At 31.4% G+C, this 15,463-nt stretch overlaps 1 protein-coding gene across 2 annotated transcripts in view; it reads left to right on the forward strand.

Moving 5' to 3' along the window:
* Positions 1–15,463, forward strand: part of mav (TGF-beta domain-containing family member maverick) — a 209,280-nt gene that overhangs the window by 114,724 nt on the left and 79,093 nt on the right. Inside the window, exon 1 of one of the 2 annotated variants that reach the window (XM_072546744.1) lies at positions 6,073–6,425. The exons of the other annotated variant lie outside the window; for it this stretch is intronic. Coding sequence (XP_072402845.1) covers positions 6,276–6,425 — 150 coding nt within the window. The 5' untranslated portion in view covers positions 6,073–6,275. Of the gene's footprint in view, positions 1–6,072; positions 6,426–15,463 lie in introns of those variants that run through there. 2 annotated transcript variants of the gene reach the window in all.

A 15,463-nucleotide genomic window follows, 5' to 3' on the forward strand; every position in this document is an offset into this window, starting at 1 on the left:
ATATGGTTATGGTAGAATACCTCGATTTCTTAAAGCATATGCTATATGTTTACTAAAGGATTTTGATATTTAATAAATAATAAAATTAGTATAAAAATATTAGTAATTCTGAATTCTTAAAATGCCTCTCCTTTAAAACTAACATGTTTGAAGCGAAGCTTCTGTACTGGCGTTGTATTATTGACATGACAACGTCTTAAATTAGGTTGTGGCTCGGAGTCACTCATGGAAAAGTGTAACGCCCGCTCACGTCTGTTACGATGAGTCACCGAACGAGAGAGAGGCCCGCCGGACCGGCGAATGCCTTGCGTCTCTCTCCCACTCAAACATGATCTGTCCGCTGGTGCGATGCTATTTCTCCTATCATCGTCCTTTCCTCAACAAAATCACTCAAATAGAAATTAGTTAAGTTTAAGTTTACATGTACAATGTTTTAGTAAACAAAATATATTTCTATAGTTAAAATTTGTGCAATTCTTATTTTCATTCAATTCCTTGTTCCTATTGTGCAATTTAATAATATTCATATCAATAAATATTCTACCGAGAAAAAGACGTTGTCACGTAAAATCTTCGCCCGTAAAACCGACTTTACAGGCAACCGATTTTTTTTTTCTCTATAATAAAATGCTGAGGCGATCGTACGGCACTAGCGCCACAAAAAGGCGTCACGGGTAGCGTCACAAAATAGCGGTTCTTCACATCGATTCACCACTCTCGATCAATTCATTTCTACTCATCATATATTTATTCTAAGCAGGTTTAAATTAAAAATTATGTGCAGCGTTCGTCGTTGTTTGTAGCCTTCTATAACCTATAACTCAATTGCTCTGTTCACTTAGCCCATTTTGCAAATGATAACTGAGTAAGCATCGTCCAACACACGTGTAAGTTTATTTTTCTGAAGCTCTAAGAGTATTTTTAAGCAGTAAACAAAATGCTGTAACAACCTTTTTTCCTGTCTTTGGTCAGAAATATTTTCTAACTAGACTGCACTAAACTCCTTTGTCTATTTTAGAAAATTTTCCTCTGCGCGGCTTTTTGAAATACTGCAAAAATATATGGTAGTAGAAACATAGAAAGAACAATTTTGTAATATTGGAATTTTTTTAAATAATTTATTAAATACTACTGAAATTTAGATAAAAAACTTTGGATAGTAGTACGCCTTATACCGCAGATATCAGTAAAAAATAATTACGTGAAAACGTCCACGTTAATGATCTTAATATATTCTACAAAGAAAACTAGGTCTGTGAGTAAAGCGATCGATTTCTTTAGAAATTAAGCATTCTTGCTACTTCCAAAAACTTATATTAATCGATGTGATGTAATAATTCTTGGAGAAAGTAATAAGGGTGGAAAAATCCGGGACATTGCGAAATATAACAACATCGATAGTCTCAGTTATATTCTCATGCAAAAAAGTAATCGGTTTTATATATTTAACATTTATAATACGTAAAGCGATTGAATTGTACTGAATATAAAGGTAGATATGTATATAGACAATTGATTGGTAATAATAATACAAAAAGTATTGTTTCAAGTCAAATATAAATATAAAATATAAGTATAAAACATAAAACTGAGTTATATTTTGTGTTTATTATATGGGATTAAACGACAATTGATTTTAATCATAATTACATTTTTAACCATAAAAATGAATCAATTAAACCAATAAAGAAGAATCGATCAAATTCACCATGGAAACAGAAACTAATTCACTTTATTTTCTGGATGTGATAATCACAAAAGAGGATACAGGATATGTAACTAAACCTTACAGAGAACCAACAAACACCGACAGATAATTAAATTACCACGCAAATCACACCGTAAACAGCAAAAAAAGAATCATTAAATCATTATATGATAGAGCCTAAAACACCTGCTCTAATGAAAAGTCATTTCAAGAAGAAAAAACCTGTTAACAAAGGTTTTAACAAAAAATGACTACTCATTGTTATTCATAAACAAGGAATTCCTCAATAAGAAAGGGAACAACAAAACACCACAAGCAATTCAGACTCACTCACAAGAAGGGAGTCAAAGATGACAATACCATGCGTAAAAGGCTTATCAGAAAAATTAAAAAGGATAGAATTAAGTACATCACAACATTTAAAACATAGTTACGTCTGTATTTCTAATTTGTACATTACCTCCCATAGTTCTGACCTTGGTACAGAGTCATACGCCTTTCTCAGGTCCACAAATGCCAAATGTATATCTTTATTTTTTGCTTTTTTTTTCAACAGTTGTTCCAGTGTGTATATGTGGTCTATGCATGATCTTCCTGCCGTGAAGCCTGCCTGATCCTCTCAGATTTTGCCTTTTATCGCTTACTCTATCTTTTCTCGCAGTATCTTCCCATATAATCTTCCTATTGATGATATTACTCTTATTCTTCTGTAGTTTTCGCATGGTTTGCTATCTCTTTTCTTAAATATAGATGTCATATATGCCTCCGTCCGTTCCCTTGGGAGCTGTTCTCCACTTATGGCTTTCTGAAATATCCATTTTATCATCCCGTGTAATGTTTTGAGCCGTACTTATACGTACTCAGGTAAGATGCCTCCAGGTCCCGGTGCTTTCTTATTTTTAATTGCTTTTATGGCCGTTCTCATTTCCCTATCTGTTATTTCTATTTCTTGTTGTGGATCTGCTTCGTCTTCGCCTCTTTTCGCCTTGTAATAGTCCTTCCATTCTTTGTCCTGTATATTTCCCAATTTAATTTTTTCTTTTGAGTTTTGTTTCAATCCTCTCAGTACTTTCCATGACTCCGAAGTTTTGTACCTCCTATGTATGTTTTAATATTTAAGCAGGTTCTTTCCCATTCTTCATTCTTTTGTTGTGTTATTTGTTATTTCACTTTTTTTTTTTCTATATTCTTTATAAACTTCATCGTTGTTTGTAGTCAGCCAATTTCTGTATAGTTGCTTTTTTTCTTCAATTATTCTTTTTGTTGGTTCATTTATTTCATAATAGTTTATTTGTTATATGTTCTTTCTCTCCAAGGGCTTCGAATGATGCTTGTTTTATACTCGCCTTTATATGCTCGTATATTTCTTCGATGTTGCCGTATCTGAATTCTATTAATTTTTGGTCTAGACGTTGTTTATATAGTTCTTTTATTGATTGTTCTTGGAGTAGTTCTGTATTGTATTGTTTTTCTCTTATAGTGTTCAACGGTTCTGCTGTAGAGTAGTAGTTTATGATCAGTTCATCATTCTGCTCCTATTCTGACTCTCACATCTTTTATCTTAATTGCGTTATCTTGTTTGACTATTACGTAGTCTGTTATCGATTTCAGCTTTCGTGTTTCTTGCGTTCATGTATATTTATGAATATTTTTATATCTGAAGAATCCGGTGGTGATTTTTTCGCATAATTCAATTAGACATTCTCCATTATCGTTTTGTTCATTCTCTTCAGATCTCTCTACTACTTTATCGTTTCCTTTCCTTCCGGCTCTGCTAATCAGCTTCAATTTTAATACTCATAAATTCAATTTTTTTCAAAAGAAGACTTGAGAATGTTGGGAGTACGAAAGTGGAAAGCCAAGGCGAAGAATAGGAGAGAATGGAGACTTATCCTTGAGCAGGCCAAGACCCACTATGGATTGTGGAGCCAATGATGATGATGAGTTTCAATTTTTGTTTCCAAATATCCATATAATTCTTTGAACTCATAAAAGTTTATAGCTTTTATTGCAGCTGGAACTATGTTTGAAAATTGAATAGCTAAATACCTTGAAATATTTCTGGATCTCTCAAGGCAGCCAAATTCTGGTACAAGATTACTCTTGTTTCTAGTAGGCCAATTTTGAAAATCTACATGCGTATTGTATTTTGTTTAATGTGCAACAGACACTGCATAATATATACTTAAGGTAAATTTAAAATTTTAAAAGCTCTAAAGGAGTTTCTACAGTCTGCCCTATAACCGAGCCCAGAACTAATAGCACTTTCATCGTTGTACACTTTATCAATATAACACTTTATCAATATAACAAGAGTGACCTCAGGGGTACAGCATAAGTTAGATGAGAATGAAAGTTACTTCGATAAAATAGCTTCTCTGGAAGTTACTTCCAGGTACAAGATTCCTGAAAAAGAAAAGTTGGCAAGAAAGCTTTTTAGATAAATTAACTATGTTGTTCTCAGGGTAATCCTGCATCCAAGTGTACTCCCAGAAACTTAGCCTCGGTTGCACGTTGCAGTAGAGTAATGCATCTAATATCAGTGTTATTTATTTCTTTAAGTCAAATTAACACTTTGTGATCTAGAGTTGTTTAAAGAGGGACTTCTTCTTCTTCTTCTTCCTTCTTGTATGTAGACTTTAAACTCTGTTTCTTCTTCAATATTATCCTCCTAAATTGTTTAAATTATCGCACCATATTTTTCTTGATCTGCCAATACTTCTTTTCGCTTTTCGCTTCTCTCCTCATCCAACAGACTTTTCCCTGATACTCGTCGAAGAGGGACGATTAGCTAAAAATCAATTGAATAAGTTTTTTTCAGATGTTTGGTAATCAAGAGTTTCAAATGTAGGAGGGTCATAGCTTACATAGAAAGTAGTGTTATCAGGAAATAAAACAGTTATCTCGCTCATTTTGAGAATATACTAGGTCATTAATATAAATAAATATAAATAATAAGAAAGGAAGATTTAAATTTTATTGTGATATTTAAACACATTTTTTAAATATTTATTACTTTTTACCTTTCTCCTTTACTACAAAGGTACGGTTAGGTAGCATCACGACAATTTAGTTCTCGAATGTGCTGATGGAAACAGTTGGATAGAACCGCTAGCGAACTATTTTCTTAGGGTTTTCAACTAAGATTTTGCTTCTCCCATTAATGCTACAACTTCACAAACTATAGAGTTAGTTAATGTTTTCTCTATTTAGCATCCATGGCTCTACACCATACAATAATATCGAGACAACAAACAAAGTAGGTATCCGTAATTTCAGTTCCAAACTTTGGTTTTTTCTTTGGAACAATGTCTTGGTTTACATTTACACACAAATATGCTATAATAAAAACATTAAGCATTAAACACATTTTGTCTGTAGATTTTTATATCTTCTTTTTCTTTTATTAAACTTAATATCTAATATGCCATCCACTGTTTTATATTCTATGGTTTTTAAGTAATTTTTTTACATGGTTCGTGATCCCTAACGTATTCTCTACGTTAGTTTAGGAATGCCGAGAAGACTCTATAAACAAAAAATAATGTCCGCGACCAAAGAAAAGCCTGGATCTAAACACAAATATATGTGGTTGATAATGGATCCAAACACAAACACCTACACAGTGGAGTATACAAATTTTCATGTGGTGACTGCCCAAAAACTTACATCGGTAACACTGGTAGAACCTTTAAAAAACGTATAGCAGAACACAAAACGGTTGTCTATAATAGAAAAACATAATCATTCTTTTAACGACCAATTTATAATTCTCCATATTTAAAATACAGATCTTAAGCTATCTTTATTAGAATCTATGGAAATTAATAAATTAAAAAATACAGATATAATTCTGAATGACCAACATAAGACTAACGGCTTTTCCCTCATTAACTTATATTTTGTGGAAGCGTAGAAAAACTTTTCAGCGTTTTATTCTTAGATAAAATGAACTTCCTTCCATCAAGTAAAGGTCGAATCCATCTCTTATTGAAAGTATAACGTTTGTAGTAAAGATTTAACAAAAATTGGACTACCTACGTGTTTAATTCTATTAATTTCGGCCAAAAAATATGCATATTTCCCATTGTAAATAGTATCTTATCTTAAACCAATTTTTATATTTAAAATGTTCTTAGTTGTATAGATTTTAATTATTAAATGTCGATAGGAAAAGTTTTAAAAAGGTTAACTGAATTCTAAGAAGAATTAGACCAAATAATCGATTCCCTTCTAAAGGACCGACTTCCAAAAATTAGCGTGCCCTGCGGAAATGATGTAACAGTATTTTCTGGGAGATAGAGCGCGCAGAAGGAAGCAACAGGCTGTTTCTGAGAAGAACGACATGTATAAAGGTGCGAGTATTTTCAAGCGCGCGAGTTAAACCTCTGCGGCACCGAACGGACGAACAACATACACATACGTATACGTAACTGACAGTGTTAACTCTTAAGTCGCGTGCTTTTATTCTTGTGTGTTCGCGTAACTTTGGGCATTGGGTATTGGATATTGGTTTCGGCGGTGCAGTGGCAGTGAGTGCATTAATGCCGGGTACCGGCCTTCTGCTATGGGCTTAGGCTGCCACATTTCGGCTCATTTGGCCGCGTGCTTTTGGACTTCTTTCTGCATCCTAGCTCTCTGTTTACTCAACTTTTCCGGCGCCGATCCAGGACTCTTCCAAGATCTAGGCCTTAAGGTTCTTCCAGATATTTCTAAGGTAAATCAAAATATTCTTTTCCCCCATCATAATAAGTATTTTAAACAATTTCATCACACGCAAAAAACCGTTGGCGCTTAAATAATAATTTTATGCAAAATACCTTGCAAAACATTCCGGTATATTTTATTGCTTAATTAAAAATTACTTGGATTACAATTATTGTTAATTAATATGTCAAGTTAATTTTAGTAGCTTTTTTAGAAGAATACAAACAACTAGTAGTATTAGTTGTTTACAAGGCATTCACTCCGTGTTTCCTTTCTGTTCTAAGTTAAGGGGAAATAAATAATTTAAATAGAGAATACAAGCTTTAAAAAAAGTTAAGCGGAATATTCTGCCAAGTATAATTTTTCTTTGTTAAATTATTCTATAAGAATTCAGTGATTTATAGAAATTCCTTGGTAATCACTTAAATTCTTCATCTTTTTAGTATCACCATTTTTATTCTTTCGATTAGGCCTCCTACAAAAATTGCTGCTGATTTTGTAGTTTTTTTATTAAATTAAAATCAAGAAAAGTTTTTAGCAATAAATGTTTATATTTTCATATTAAAAATAAGATAATACGGTAAATTAGTGACTGGGAATTGGATAAATGATAATTTTTACGATTAGAAACAGTTTCTTTGCACATATGATTGGGTTAAAAATAATTTGATTACTAAAAAACTGTTTTTGTATTGTTTTACGTTTTTCCTATCTATTTCATCTACTAGCCCTTTTAGGAATTTCGGAAAAATGTAAATTAAAAACTTTACGGTGTTTATTTAATTTAATAATATAATCAGTTAATTTAATAAATGGGCCTTATTATTCATCATTACATTTGGAATAAAAAACTTTAGCTCTTTTCTAGACAATGTTCACAAAATAAGCAGATATATATATATATATATATATATATATATATATATATATATATATATATATATATATATTCTAAATTTACGTGAGGAATTTGGATATGATAATCAATATTAATGCTCTTACGAGATCTTTTTATTTTTTTTCCTTTTCTAAAACGGATCAATTAATTAAACGTATATATTTTATCAAATCTCCTGTAAGATTACTCCGATGGAAAAATGTAACCAACAAGAAAGCATTTTGTTTCTGCCCCCTTGTTTTTCATATTTTTGCATACTAATATTCCGATTTCATTTAATATTACGTACTCTTAGATTAAAGTTGTTAGTACAATTACAAGAAAAAACAAATAATTTTGTTTATTATACTATAGTTTTTGGTAAACTAAACATAATCATCGCTGAAATCAAGATATTGTCAAATGAAGGTACTCAATTAGGTGATCAATTTAGGTGTATCCTCAAAGCTTGCTAGTGAACGGTTTTTAAAATTATCCAATTATCTTCTTTCGACTTTTGATAATAGTGTATCATTTGAAATATTCCTTTAAGCCTTGAATAGGTAAAATTTTTGTGTGAGTATCAAAAATTTAAACAATAGATATAGCAAAAGCAATATTTTAATTGTTTCATTAAAATAAAGTTTGTTTATAAAATAATTCCCTTATTCCGAAATTCGCAAAGTGATCCGACTAGTAAAATTGGAGGATGCGCCAAAACTTATTTGCTGCTAATTCACTGCTATCATTTGACACATGTCTTGCAAGTGACGACAATGTTTATTATACCTATAAGTATAGTATAAATAAGTGAAAAGCTCTATTTTAATGTCTGACTTATAGAATTATCTAAGCACTTATCTTACCAAATTTACTTTATACTTTATACTTTTTAATCGACTCTGCTTTTGAAAACAATTAATTAGTCAGAAAAACCTACGTTAAAAACAATAGATCAATATCATATTGACTTATAATATTTATCACTGTCTTATGCTGGTACTGATTAGTATATGATATTTGCGGTAAATTTACAATAAGGTAATTATTAAAAGATTTTAGGGGACATATTTAGAATAAATCTGTTACCATTAAACTAAAGAATTAATGATTTATCATACGCTGCAATGCCATTACCAATTATATAATAAATAATAAGCGTGTTTAACAATTATTTTAACACGACAATTTTGGTTAGAACGAAAACCTAACCTAACATAACAATATTCTGCAATTTTAAAACAGTTACTATACATCTAATATAATTTTAACATTGTTGATTTTAGTCCATAAAAATATTATTTATATTTTTATAATAAGTATTATAATTAAAATAACACAATGAAACACATAATCTGTGTACTTAAACAAGAATACTAATAGCCTATTTTCAATCATGACAAATTGAAATTTTACACTATTCGTTATAATCTGAAAACAATAATTTACACCTCAATACAATAGCAAGGCTATCTATATTACAATAAAATAAAATAAAATAGGTACAGTAAAGAGCCTTGCAAGAAATTATGAAATTTTAAGAATGAAAAAGGTGGCACATAATAATTAAACAGTGTATTTTTCTTTATTCCATTATCTACAGTAGATAATTAGAGATATTCAAACACCATTAAAATCTTGATATTACCTATTACAAAATTTGATCTGCTTGGTTACTTTTCTATATTTTGTATTTAAATTTTTATATTTGAAAATAATCGATGTGTTTTTTACTGAATAACTTGAATAGTGATATCTTTCATTATAAAGATTATAAATTTTTTTTAATATATAGGGTGCACCATTAAAAACTATAGCATCTATTTTATTTAATTAATCTGAAAAAATCTTTTGAAAGAAATGTAAAGATAAAAATTGCTGCAATGAAGTTATGATTCAAGATATTCAAAAAGTGAGATACTAATCCATTCTTTTGATAAATAATGTCTTTATTTTTGGCATATTTTTTATATGATTTTATTAAGTATTCTCGTTTTCCTGCTACAATTGTTGGGCCATTTTGTAGTATAAGCGTTTTTTTTATATTCATTTTAAGTTCTTATTCTATTCTATCTAATCAGTTTCCCCCTCTTTTTCACTCATTTTACTACTACATAGTTGTTCTTATTTCTAATTTTTTTTATCTAATTCCGGAATTGATAGGCCTTTTTCACCTTGAATATTACAAAATCAACAATGTTCAAAACCAGTACTATTTCTGTTTTTCAACATTTTAACAATATTTTTTGTCGTTTCTTTCTTCATTTTATGCCCCACTTAAAAAACAAGTTAAAAGTCTAATCAACGACAGTATCGATATGTTATAACAAAACATCTCTTTATTGTTATTGAGCAAGCATGAACTCCTAAAATAGGTCAAAGGAGCTTTCAACCGGGGTGATCACCCCTTTCTCGAGCAACAGACATCAAGAGTGGAGAACTATCCAACATAGTCTACGAGCTAGGGTGGTTGAGTATGCACTGTTATATTCCCTCCGTACCTTAACGTTTTTTTATACTTTTTTTAGTATTTCCTAAACTATTAGAGATATTTAATTTTACCAAAACGAAAATTGCCCCTTTTGAAGAAATAAAATAGCATTTGACAAACTTTGATCCGATTGTTAGAACCGGAGTTAGATAACAAATTTCATGAAAAACAATATTTATATCCCAAGATGAAAATAGTCTGCAAAGACTGGTGCACAGATTTAACATAAGAGCAAAAGAAGTTAATATGACAATCTCATCTCAGAAAACTAAAACAATAGTAGTCAGTAAACAACCAACCAAATGTAAAATAGAAATTGATGGCATTAGTATTGAACAAGTAATGGAAATAAAATACCTGGGAATTATACTGTCTAGCTATGGAGACCTAGACAAAAAAGTGAGAAATCATGTACAAAAAGCAAATAGACTGGCAGGATGCCTTAATAACACTATTTGGCGAAACAGACACATTGACACTGAGATGAAGTTAAGAATTTATAAAACCAGTGTAAGACCAATAATGACATACGCCTCAGAAACAAGACCCGACACAGCCACAACGCAAAGGCTACTGGAAACGGCAGAGATGATAGTACTGAGAAGAATTACAGGAAATACTCTGAGAGATCGAAAGAGAAGTGAAGACATTAGAAGAAAATGTAATGTAAAGTGTATAAATAAATGACCACAAAATAGAAAAAAAGAATGGAATAACCACATAAGCAGAATGTAGGAGGCCCGTGTCGTCAAAATAGCAAGAGATAAGTCACCAGTCGCCAGAAGAAGTATCGGACGACCGCGCAAAAGATGGAGTGACAACTTTCCATACAGGTATTAATCCGCCAATGAACAAGCAGAAATGCTTATAAAGAGGAAGACGAAGAAGAAGAAGACTCTTGTTCTGATTCACCAATTCATACCTTAGTTGTTTATTTTATGTAGCAGAAAACCCAAGACCTTAATATGAATAGTCTCAATGCCAGCGTTGCACAATTGGTTGAAAAGAGGGCCCCCACGTTGGGCGCCGTTGGTTGACAGTGGTTTTGAAGTCAATAAGCGAGGTTTATGTTATATACTGTGGATTATCGTTGATTTTTATGGACTAATGTTTTGATTTTGATAATCTATTATTTTCTCTCCTAAGAATACAAATCAATCAAAAAATAAAAAAGAGATTAGTGATCGTAATACTAATGTTATCGAAGACAAGTATATTTTACCAATCAAAAACTTACTTATATAAAAATACACATAATGCGATACTGTTTAGAATTTCTTAGAAGAAAACATTTAAAAGTTCTCTAAACAATTAACCACACATATGATTATTACTCACATGGTTTTTGTCCTGTACATTTTTTCAATTACGTAATTATGTGCATAGCATCCTTAAACATCTTTAAGAAGATCATATCATAATAATAAATAACAATAAGAAAATAATCTTGCCGTATGCTTCCGGAAATATTTAAGGAATTTCCAAGCAATCAGAACGGTGACGATAATGACTGACCTATCGTAACATTGACGAATAATGATCCGGCTCACTCAAAGGTGTCCGAGTTAAGGCAAAAAAATCCCCCTTTTGTGAATATCTATTTTAAGCTTGTTTTATTATTTTTTTTAATTTTCAATAAATATCACATTTAGGAACTGGATATTTTGAGAGGGTCCGGTTTTTTAGATTTATTGATATATTCTGCAATAATTTTAAATAATTTCTTAACGCTTATTATTTCACATCAGTGGAAAATATTCACGCCAATCACTGATTTGTTATGCTAGTTTTTTTATTTAAATACGTCTTTCTTTGTTGATTATATCATTAGAAAACGTGTTATTTATTATGATTTTTGTTGTATCATCTTCGAAAATAAACCAAAATCAGCTTTCCTTATTAAACATACAAAGTTTATATCGAATCGAATAAAAAGCAAAAAGAACATTTGAAACTTCTATAGTATTATCGAATTACTGTGAACATTGGTAAGTTCTGTATTATTTCAACTTGGCAACACTGGTGTGGCAAATGTGACAGATGTTTCTTGATTTATTGCATAACCTATCATCATTACTAATGCTAGTCGTTTTTGCGAGTAGTGTAGCGAAGCTATATGTATTTTTAGTATTTTAAGAGAAAATACACGTTTTAGTTAATTTGTTCGTATTTGAGGCATCATGGACATTACTCTAAGGAAAAAAAATGATAATTACAGTTCTTCATCATCATTGGTGCTGTTAGGTTGAGCCTCGACATTCCCAAGCTTATTTTCTGTTCTTTACAGTTTAGTGCTAGTTTGCCAAACCGATTTTCCTAGCATACTTATCTACACCATCCATTTAACTGCATCTTGGTCATTTCATCGTCTAGTTCTCTCCGGTTTCGCCAAGAGTGACGTGTTGTGGGTAGCTTACAATAACCATGGTCAGATGTCCTGCCTGATGTAGGCGTCTAATTTTTATTGCAGTCACTACAACTTTTATTTCGACTATTTCGTTGTATTTATTGTATAGCTCGAAACTCTTTCGACGACGCTAAGTTCCATTATTATTTTATTGTGTTCAATATTTTTTTAGTAATAAGTATTTTTTCTCGAATATTAATAAATTAGAACTGAGATTATTATGGTTCTGTATACCATTATCTTTGTTTTTCTGGTTAGAAAATAGCCTCTAAGATATTTGAGTCCATAATAACTTACAAATTTATACACTACTTCAAATTTATTGTTTCCAATATTTTGTCCGATGTTACTTATTCTGTAGTCTGTTTCTCATGTTATGAGCTTTGTTTTGCTTTTGTTGATCATTAGACAAATATTATCTACTGCATTTAAGAGTGCGGCGAATATCTCGTCTCAGATCCTCAGTCCTCTTATGGTGTTGAATTCTTCCGTATAGATATTTTGACTTGTTATTTTAGGTATAAATTTTGCCTTTATAATCTTCAACTACCTTATCAGTTTAACAATAATTCTGAAATCTTGCATTATTCCTATAACTTCGGTGTCAATATCAGGTTCTCTAGTTTTTTTAAGGATATGTGTTAATACGAATACCTAGTAGTAGTAGTATAACCGACCACGTCTGAATTTACTTTTGTGTTTACCTAAACGGTGAACCTAGTGGGGTTCCTACGATGGCGTCAAGAGAAATCAGATTGGTCATGCTTTGATAGATGCCAGGAGTGGTAGTAACTGCTTAGATGTAAGAAGCCTAAGACAGGCGGATTGAGACAATTTTGGATTTCTCCAAAAACCCACAAGAATACGTTAACAACATCATGGCATACCGAAGCTCTGAAGGATAGTGAGACAGAGCAAAAATTTTAAGAGGCTATACAGATAGCGTTAACACAGACAGAGGGTTATAAGAAAACATAGACTCTGCTTGGAAAAATATAAAATTACTTTTGCCAAGCATATCAGAAAAAATACTATAACACACAAAGAGAACAGCAAAAAAATGGTTCGATGACGATTGCCTGAAATCCATAAAAGAATGAAACATGGCTAAAAGGGACATGCTACAAAACAACAGTAAAAGGTATAAACAGCAAAGAACAGAGACAAGAAAACTAATGAAAAGGAAAAAGAAGGAGTACCAGAAACAAATAATCAGATATATAGAAGAAAATCGGAAGAACAACCGAGTTAGACAATTCTTTAAAGGAGTTTCAGAAATCAAGGCCCGGTACCAAGCAAGAACAGCTTCCTTCAAAATGATAGCGTACAGCTTATTACTGATGGCAAGGAAATCCCAAAAACCTGGAAGGGCTAGTTCTATCAACTGTTAAACGACCAATCGAGCAGAAACACATCACATATAGAAGTGCATGCAGCTGAAATAGAAGAGCAATACTCGAAATACGAAGAAGTAACTCAGGCAATTTAAAAACAAAAATAATAAGGCACAAGGCAGCAATGGTATGCCCGCAGAGTGCTTAAACACGGAGGAGAAGCGTTGTATAGATCTATATGCAAGCTATTTTAAGGAATTTGACGAGAAGTAACAATACCAGATGAATGGAAAGAAGGGGTCATTGTACCAATCTACAAAAAGCGCTGTATTAACTACCAGGCTCCTAAATATTACCTACAAAGTCCTTGCAAACATTAAAAACTATATTTTTAAAGTTCTACCTGGATTTTATTATTGCCCAATGCTTTGTTCTTCTTTTTGTTTCCAGTTTGCCTCGTTAGTTTCTTGTAAAGTTGGTGGATCGACTTCATTCTCATTGCTTAGTTGAGTCAGTGCACGTATAATTGCATCTCTTAATGATTTTCTTCTTATTAGGTATTATATTTCCTGCCTTCTCTCCACACATTTAATCTAGGTTTGAGATTCTTTTCTTGTACCATTGATTTTTCTATAAAAGTTTCTTGACCGGTTTTGATTTCTCAGGGTCCTTTTATTTCTCTTGTGGACAGGTTTCTTATTTATTCTAAGATCCTTGTAAAATTAAACAGTTCTTAATGGTTTCACACTTAGTGAGTACATTGTACGACGTAAAGGTATATTGCTAGGGAATGCTCCGTGCTAGAAGCTACAAAAGGAGAGAAAAGAAATCTGATAAAACAGGCACATACACTTCATTCGATTAAATCTAACGCTTTTTACGCAGATTCCACGTTATCAATATCGGTTGAATTGTTTCTTTGCAGAGTCGTCGTCGTAAGTTCATCTTCTTTTTCTTGCATGTCTCCTGTGGAGGTTGCTGATCAACATGGCTATTTGCACTTTTGAAACTGCTGCACGAAACATTTCTAATAAGTAAGTTCTTCAGCTGACTAATAATTCTGTGGTTTCTTCTGTGGAAGAAAAAATATTTGCTACTCTTGACATTTTTTCCTGTACTAGTATTTAATTATTATCTTCTCAAAAACAACTAATATTATTAAAATCGTTTTATGGATCTTCCTTTTATCCCATCTATATCGTACGACCCTGCAATTTTGAAGATGGTTGTCGACATATCTTCTTGCCACTCTATGTTCAAATTTCTCTTTAATCTTAGTTTTTCTTGGACTTTCTTTGACTTCTTCTGGACTTCTTAACGTACTACCCTATATAGAATCCAATAATCGATAAAACATTTTTACTGGTCTTTATGCGTATCCGTATTTGTTGTTCTATTGTTTTGCTATAAACATTTTTAAATGTCATGATATAAATAATACATGAACTGTAGAAGAAAGAGCTTAGTATAATTTTATGTTTGTTTTATTTATTATGAAAATTATTTAATAACAATGAGAAGCATGATTTGAGAAAACGATTTGAAAATCTGATTTTGTGTATACTCACCGAATGAATCTACTAATGAACATTAAAACTCAAACAATATTGAAACGATATTAACCGTTCAATTTTCAATTTTACTTATACTACCTTGTTCAGGAATTATCGGCGGCTGGAACTAATGAGATAATAAAAATTTCTTAATGGTTTAGTGTCGAGAGTGTCAACTATGTCTGGTTTAAAAGTGCTATTTAAGATATATTCTTACAAATATACATCGACCGTTATTATATAAAACCATACAAATTAAACGTAATTGGTAACAAACCAATAGATATTGGGAAGTTACTATTACTATCTTTAACTGGAATTTAGATAAAATGAGTAATACAACCTTCTTTTGGGTATTCGAAATGTTGGCTTCTTTTTCTTCTTAA

Source organism: Diabrotica undecimpunctata, chromosome 10, assembly GCF_040954645.1.
Source record: "Diabrotica undecimpunctata isolate CICGRU chromosome 10, icDiaUnde3, whole genome shotgun sequence".
NCBI classification, from domain to species: domain Eukaryota; kingdom Metazoa; phylum Arthropoda; class Insecta; order Coleoptera; family Chrysomelidae; genus Diabrotica; species Diabrotica undecimpunctata.